The 8,427-nt window shown below is 45.4% G+C and overlaps 1 protein-coding gene across 1 annotated transcript; it reads left to right on the top strand.

Moving 5' to 3' along the window:
- The first annotated feature begins 3,134 nt into the window (after positions 1-3,134).
- LOC140125802 (vitelline membrane outer layer protein 1 homolog) lies at positions 3,135-7,792 on the top strand. Its single transcript, XM_072144668.1, has 3 exons — positions 3,135-3,324; positions 5,465-5,580; positions 7,241-7,792. Exons 1-3 carry the CDS (start codon positions 3,175-3,177, stop codon positions 7,527-7,529), a joined length of 555 nt encoding a protein of 184 aa, XP_072000769.1. The 5' UTR covers positions 3,135-3,174; the 3' UTR covers positions 7,530-7,792.
- Positions 7,793-8,427: the final 635 nt, after the last annotated feature.

The following is an 8,427-nucleotide window of genomic DNA, read 5'->3' as shown; positions in this document are numbered from 1 at the left end:
TGGTTTATGAGGACTTCATGGGGGTGCGGAACCACGATAGGAAAGTGTTGTTGGTGCATGAGGATGGTTCCTCTTTGTCAAAATTTCAATTTGTGGCAGTGTTTAGGGAATTGGTTTGTGTTCGGGGGAGTATAGTTCGCCCTCTTTCAGGATTGGCGCTGCGACTGAGGTGGCAAGATGGGGATTGCAGGATGAGGAGATTATGAGGAGAGGTCGTTGGGAATCTCAGAACTTCAAGTCATATGTCAGGCCGGGTTTGGTGGAGTATTAGTCTGGGGAGTGTGTGGTTAGGGGATGGTGCAGCTAAGGGGCAATTTGGTTGAAGTTACCATTTGAATTGTTTATTTTCTCTCAAGGGCAAGAAAATGTGTAATATGGGTTTTTGGCCACTCTTTCGTATATTGTGCTGAGGGGAGGGCGAAGCTGCGGCTTTGTGGTAGGTCTCTGGGTTTAAATCTGGATCAGGTGAGTGTACATTGGTTGGGTTTTCGAGGCCTTACATGGAGCAGAGTGAGGCCCAAGCTGCAAGAGTGTTTCAGGAGATGGGGGCCACCGAATGTGTTGATTATGCATGTTGGGGGTAATGACATTGGGAGTTTTCCGATGCGGCCACTTCTTAAGAACATAAAAAGGGACATATTGGGGGTCATTTACTAAGGGCCCGATTCGCGTTTTCCCGACGTGTTACCCGAATATTTCTGATTTGCGCCGATTTCCCCTGAATTGCCCCGGGATTTTGGCGCACGCGATCGGATTGTGGCGGAAATCGCGCAGTTCCTCCGCCGTCCACCAGGTGTCGCTGCTGCGCTGAAAAGCATCTGAACGCACTGAAGTTCACGATCCTATCCTGGATGAAGGTGAGTGCAAGCTCCGCGACACAATTTCCTTTTTTAAATGCGGCGGTTTTTCCGAATCCGTCGGGTTTTCGTTCGGCCACGCCCCCCAATTTCCGTCGCGTGCATGCCGATGCCGATGCGCCACAATCCGATCGCGTGCGCCAAAATCCCGGGGCAATTCAGGTACAATCGGCGCAAATCGGAAATATTCGGGTAACACGTCGGGAAAACGCGAATCGGGCCCTTAGTAAATGACCCCCAATGTGAGAAGACAATGGTTTATGGTTAAAATCACGCCAATTGGGGTTATTGCCAAGAGCTCAGCTATCAGAGTATAAAATGTTATGTATTATTTTGTTATAATTTTGATGAATGTTTTTTGTTTTACAGATCATTTAAAGATGTTAGTAAAGAACTGTGACCATTCACCTTTCCAACAAATAAAATGTGTGTGTGTCATTATTGGTAGTTAGGTGCTGGTCAGGTAGAAGTATTGTGAGTTTTTCCTTAGTGCCCTGAACTATGTCATTGCCTGGTCATGCAGCTAGTGCTGGCCATGGACCATTACATGGAGCTACGGGCACACAGATTTTGTGCTGATGTCACTCCCAGAGACTAATGTAATCCCTCGTGACTTACAGCCAGGAGCTCATATCTGTCGGACGTCACCTTCACTATTGCGCCAGAATGACATCTTTATTTGACAACAGAATCTTTATGGACGTTGTTGTATCAGGAAGAGGAAACGTCAAGGAGCCATCAACGTAAGAACATTGGAGATGCTGTTACCATCCGGGGCTCTTAGAGGAAGTTTACTATGAAGAGGACAGACTGTGACCCTGGGAGTGACTACAACATGTCAGGAGCTTATACACCTGCTTTATGGGGTGTATGGGGGGATATAATTCTAGTCATTAGTCTCTATTCATACAGGAGACTGTAGATCATGTGATCGCTGGGCGACCCAACTGGTGGCAACACAAACACAAATCTTCTATCCTTTGGGGAAATTAATCTGATTTGGTGTTACTGGAGTCATTTCCATGTTGATTTCCATAAAATGATTATGTTATGTCTTAGGAAAATATAGAAATAGTTATATTTATGGTCTCTTCTTGTCTCAGAGGGTATAAAAGTATTTCCCTGCTATCTACAACTACTTTGGGATGACCTCTTCCACGTCCACCGGCTCATCCGCCTCCGTGTAGAACAACATGTCCATCTGGAACGATCCTACCATCTGTCCTCCAATTTACTCTACTTGACCCTTCTGTCCGGCTGTTTTGTTTTCCTTGGTATCAGTCATCTGACCGTTTCGTAGATCTCCTCATACCTCTACAAATGAGCCCTCAGAGTCCCTCAGATCTCTTGTCACCCTTCTTGGATTAGGGGGAGGCCGACATGACACGGCCTTGGGTAGGGAGCAGCAGCTAGTAGGATGGGTTGTGGTTAGGTGTGAGTTGTCAAGGGGGGAGGTGACAAGAAGGGCAGCGATTTTAGTGCCACCAGTGAGATAGTCCCACCTGTTTGCCCTAAAAGAGGTTGCGTGTGGGACAATGAAGTTGTTCATTTGACGCGGCAGCATTGGGGAAGGAGAAGGTCCTTGGAGTTGGTGGGGCTTCAAGGGTGCGCGGGGGAGAACATGGTGGGTAGTTTTCCGCTGTCGGAGTCTTTTTTTTAGAAGCAGTGAGAATTAATCCGGAGGCAGTTGAGTGGATCGGTGATTGGAAGGGTTAGAGTTAAGCTTTGCCCTAGGAAACCTAAGCTTCTCCATCTACACCTCAGTCCTAGGACCAGATTTTGTGTCTTATATCTCTGTGGCCCATCAGTCATATCCTCCGTCTTCTTCTCTCCCAGAAGATGTAACTTGGAAATAACCGGAACTAATAAACTTTCCTCCATCTAACACATCTCTCCCACCAGGCCGAACCCTCACAATCAATTGCCCCTCATTATCTCCGGTCACAAAAGTCCTTTGCCTTATCCGATCATTCAGGCCCTTACTACAACCTGCTGGTCCTGGTCCTCATCATCCATGCTATGGGACTGGCTGATGGATTCTCTCATGTCTACTCATCCATATAGAGAAGGCAGATGATCCGGATAGGATCCAGAGCCAAGTATTCATGATAACAGCCAAGAGAGGATTAAAGGGGAAAGTCCAAAACTTATCAATAAACAATTATCTTTTGTCTCTTTGTTGGAATCAGGAAATGTGACACTTTGAGGATTAATACATTTCCTTGTAATATGTATATAAGTAGGGACTGATAAACGTCCCTGACCACTAGCAGCAGCCTCCATCCACACACACCGAGACCTTCCTACAGAAGACAAGATGTTACCCGTCCTCCTGCTCCTGGGGACTCTACAGAACCTGGTGGCGGCTGAAACCATCATATCCGTCCCGAATGGAGCCCCATGGGGAGACTGGGGTCCCATGGAGACTTGTGATGAAGACACAGTAATACAAGGCTTCCAACTCAAAGTAAGTGATGCAGGGAGGACACTCATCTATGGAGCAGCACTCCCGTTAGTTTTAGTACCTGTGGTACTTGCCGAAACGTCACACCCTGTACCCACAGGTGAATAAAATTGCTCAAAACTATCAGGAGTTCTGCTTTCTTCTGTTGGATTGAAATTTGGGACTTTGAGTCAGCCCCTTTAGAGCTTGCACCCAACTTAGACTGGATCCAATATCACTGTGCCACCCTTCCCTTTCTGCTCGGTGGCTCAGTGGTTTGTTCTCTCTGTGTTTATGTGGGGTTCCTCCGGGTCCCCCGGTTTCCTCCCACACTCCATAACATACTGGTAGGATGATCAGATTGTGAGCCCCATTGGGGACAGGGACCGATATGACAAGCTCTGTGCAGCGCTGCGTAATCTGTGTGCGCTATGTAAATAAAGAATTATTATTATGTCATCTGCAGATAGAGACAAGGATAGATATCTACACAGACATGAGGATAGATATAGACGTGTATATACACCAGAAAAGAAGGGCACAACGGCACAAGTATAGACTGAGACACGCAGGAACTAAGACTGAGATATGGAAAGGATCAGGACTAACGCACAGCAAGGACTAGGACTCAGATATGGTCAAGGCGTAGGACATACATTATGTACATGGGGGGATTTATCATAGTGTCCGGTTTCTTTGTGCAACATTTTAGCAACTTTTAAGAAAGTTGCAAAAAAATTGCCCTGGATACAGGCAGTCCCTGGGTTACGTACAAGATAGGGACTGTCGGTGTGTTCTTAAAGGACATCTCAGTGGCGTAACTAGGAGTGACAGGGCCCCCTAGTAGGCTACTGCATGGGGCCCCCCTTCCCACTTAAAAAATATACATATTGGTATACTCACACATGGGAGTTACAATCACATGTAAATACACTCATGTGCATATTAACATACATACAGTGCATACAGACACCGTATACACATCACAGATACTGCATATATACAGCACAGCACTATGTTATGTACATATTATGCTGGACATGTGCAGTACAATATAGATATAATGGTGCACATCCTCCATTCTTTATGGTGTCAGGCCGGATGACCTGGCTGCTACCGCTGTAGTTACGCCCCTGGGACATCTATCACCAGGATGAAGGATTGTACACCCAGCACACTGACATACTGGTGTGCGCCCCCTCTGGCAGGATCTGCTCTTCTTGTAGCTTCTCATGCCCTTTTTTTAATGAAAAAAAAGTTGTAAAAATTATGCAAATTAACCTAGAGGGGCTCCGGCTCCATAGATGTCAATGGAGCTTTGAGCCCCTCGTGCTCATTTGCATAATTTTTAAAACCTTTATTTCTTTAAAAAAAAAAAGGGCATAAGAAGCTACAAGAAGAGCAGATCCTGCCCCGCACACCAGTATGTCAGTGTGCTGGGTGTACAATCCTTCATCCTGGTGGTAGATGTCCTTTAAGTCGAACTTGTATGTAAGTCAGGTCTGGTATATTGGATGAATGTACAGTCACTTTTTTTTGTTTTGTATGACATAATAATCTGTATATAGCAGGCAGTAGGACTGTAGGCAGCTGTCGACAACCCTGTTGGTTTATCCACTGGTATGACTTAGGACGTGGATGTGCGATACCTTAGTTACCTCCACCCTCCGTCCTCATCGATACCAGCGTGTAAAGCGCATCCATGAGCATGAAGAAGATCCAGCGACTTCTTATTCTTCATGGGCACATTAGCGCAGTAACAGCTTTCTGAGTTACCAATGGCCCCCAGATATCATGCACGAAAGAGGACACTGTATGTAACTAGCAGTTGTCTGTAACTCAGATCGCTGTAAGTCAGCGGCTGCCTGTAGTCACAAATGAAGCCGTTTTTTGGGTCAATAAGAATTGTCACAGAAAAAGTCCCAGCAGCCACTTGGTGCCATAATTTGTTGCCAAGCCGTAAAAAGAAAATCAAGACTTTGGTAAATCCCCTAATGTATTTCTGCCACAGATCTATAGAAAGAGACAAGTACCGGTCCAACAGAGGTCCAAACATATATCCAGTACCGGTCCAACAGAGGTCCAAACATATATACAGTACCGGTCCAACAGAGGTCCAAACATTGAAAAGACTTGTATATCTTATTCCTGTTATTAATCGTAGGTAGAGAAGCCACGAGGACGTCTTATAGATGACACGGCTCTGAATGGAATTGCTCTGTACTGCACAAAAAATTCATCCTGGGAGGTGGTGAAGATCATAAAATCTGCTGAAGGACCGTAAGTACCAGGATATATAGTGGGGTCAGAGGGTAAGTGTTCTCCTTATGGAGAGGTTTCCAATTAAGGCCACCTTAAAGGAGTGTGGAGACTTGTAGCCATAGATGCTGCACTAAGTCAATAGCCGCTCACTCAGCCATTCCAGTTCCCTGCCCTGTACTGAGGAGACCCAACCAGGTCCAAACAGTTCTGTCTACAGTGCGGAGTCCGTTCCTTCTGGAATAGATAGACTGGTTTGGCTTAATCCCACATCATATCTTTAGGCTTCTTGTAGGTCATACTTGGTGGTAAGGAGCTGCCTTTCATGGCAGCAAAAGGAGGCATTGTTTTCCATTTAACACCTTGGAAAGTGTATTTGTATTCTTCCCAGGATATATATAGGATATATAGTATTCAGTCATGAGTTCCTGTATAGGGCTCTGAGCAGACCAGACAATCGAGCTCGGGTTTGGTCATCTAACCCAGACATATTGTCAGATTGAGAGCCAATATATCTGGGTCTGATGGCCAACCCGATTGCCGTAGGGTATGTAGGGTCCACTCATCTCTGCTCCTGAACTCTTTCTTAATTTGCATCAATGAATCGGGGCTATAAAATCATCTCATTGCACCTACTAGTTGGTCATAGTTGGATTGTCATCTTCTCAAAGAAGATCATCCTTGTACATAATGGGGCACATTTACTTACCCGGTCCAGTCGCAATCCCGCGGCGCGTTGTCCGACTAGGATTTGGGTGTTCCGGTGATTCACTAAGGTCCGTGCGCCCGATATCCAGCAGGTGTTGCTGCTGCGCCGAGGTCCGCCGGAGTTCACCTTCTTCGTCCTGGTGCATGTAAGTGCTGATCTTGCAATACAAATCGCTTTTTAAATTCCGCATTTTTTCCGAATTCGTCGGGTTGTCCTACGGCCAAGCCCACCCATTTCTGTTGCGTGTAAGCCGATCGCGTGTGTCACAAAAATCCCGAGGCAAAACGGAAACATTCTGGAAACCCAACGAAAGTGCGGCGCTTGGACCCTAAAGGAGCCCCAATGTGCGGCAGAGCTGAAAACCAGGCACATAATATCTGGCCTAGTCATAGTTCAGTCCGAATAGCAGATAATGAAGTCTATGACACAGTATGAAGCATGAGGGCTGCTCCACAATTGGGTAAAATGCTTGTATTTTAACCAACTGGATAATCATCTTCCTAGTTCCCCATCACTGTGTGGGGGCCCCCTGTTATCCGGGGCCACTAGCCATGGAGCGCAGTATCGTTCAATAAATCCTTGTCTTAGAAGGACGGGAATCATCACCACAAAGACAACTCACTATCTTCGGCCAACACATTTCTTATGGCTACTAAAGGACGGGGTGTCGACTCTTTATTAGACCCCAAAATTTTTATTTTTGAACTTTTAAGCTTTAAGCCCAACTTTAATACTTTGATCCATTTAAAACTATTATTAAGCCCTCAGCAGCTGTGGAATTGTTATATTTCTCTTCTTGTGAAATTTGGGGACATTGCAGACCAATCACAATCCAGGTCCTTGTCCACTTCCGTTCTTTACTCCTGGAATCAGATGAGATTCTCCACAGTGAAGCCCAAACTCCCAAAACCTAAATGTATTATTATTGAACAGGACACTTTATGAATCTAGAATTTTTCTCTTTCTCCATAGATTTGGCACTTGGCGTCCCGTCATCTGGTGTCATTCAGGATTCCTCAAAAACTTCACCCTGAGAGTTGAGTTTAAAGTCCGAGGTGATAACACGGCCGCCAACAACATCAAGTTCACCTGCTCCGACGGTTCTGTGGTGGAAGGGAACGGTCTGTCCTGGGGAACTTACGGTCCGTGGAGTTACGACTGCAACAAAGGACTACGAGGAATCCAAACCAAGGTCCAGGGGAGACGAGGAGCTTTTCGTGATGATGTTGGTCTTACCGATGTCAAGTTTATGTGTCGTTAGTGGCACCTTGGAATTTGACAAAGAAGAAATTACTAGAGATTAATCGTCAAAGATCCGATTCGTAGAAGCTTCACCAAATTTATTAGAAGGTTTGATTCAGATGTGAAATGGATCCGTCTGACCAGAAGTTCTTCCCATTGCGTTGTTGTTACTTTCTAAATGTACAATTCTGGGTTTGCTTCATTTTGCTTCTTCTAGATTCTTTTTATCTCCATGATTGTAATAAAGCTATGAAATACATAATAAAGATCTCACTCATCAAATCAACCAAAAACGTGAAGCCCACAGACTGATGGCAGGAACCCACAATAACCCTCAGAACCTGACACTTGGCTAAGGCCACAAATACCGAAATCAGAGGCTTGGAGTTGGGTGGTGAAGGTCACAGCGATTTATTATAATTATTATTATTGTGGTGATAATCAGATGTTCACTTATTCAATATTGTAAGGCAGGCGAGTTTCTTACGGACACCATTAGGGGGGGGGGCTATGCCCACCCAGTCTCCCGACTCCAGGGATTATGGGCGATTCCGGTGACCTTCCGCCAGCTATGACTTGTAGAAACTCACGCTGAAAAGAGAAACAATGTAAAATTTAGGGAGTGCAAGTGGGAAAGATTGGGGTGACGATTTGAAGAGGAGCTGGAATTCAACACTTAAAGGGGTTTTCCTCCCACAAAATAACACATTCTCTAATTTACTGTTAACAAAAATGCAACCTGTCTCTATCAGTCCTGCTGGACACAATTTCAGTTGCCCCTAGACCCGACCCGGTAACTTCAGAAAAGTTTATAAAACCTATACAAAGTTGGTATCCCCGTGATTGCACCGAACCAAAGAATAAAGTTCACATGTCATTTGGGGCGCACAGGGAAAGCTGTAAAATCTAAGCCCGCA

This window comes from Engystomops pustulosus, chromosome 4 (assembly GCF_040894005.1).
Source record: "Engystomops pustulosus chromosome 4, aEngPut4.maternal, whole genome shotgun sequence".
NCBI lineage: Eukaryota > Metazoa > Chordata > Amphibia > Anura > Leptodactylidae > Engystomops > Engystomops pustulosus.
This window is presented reverse-complemented; position numbering and strand designations above follow the sequence as displayed.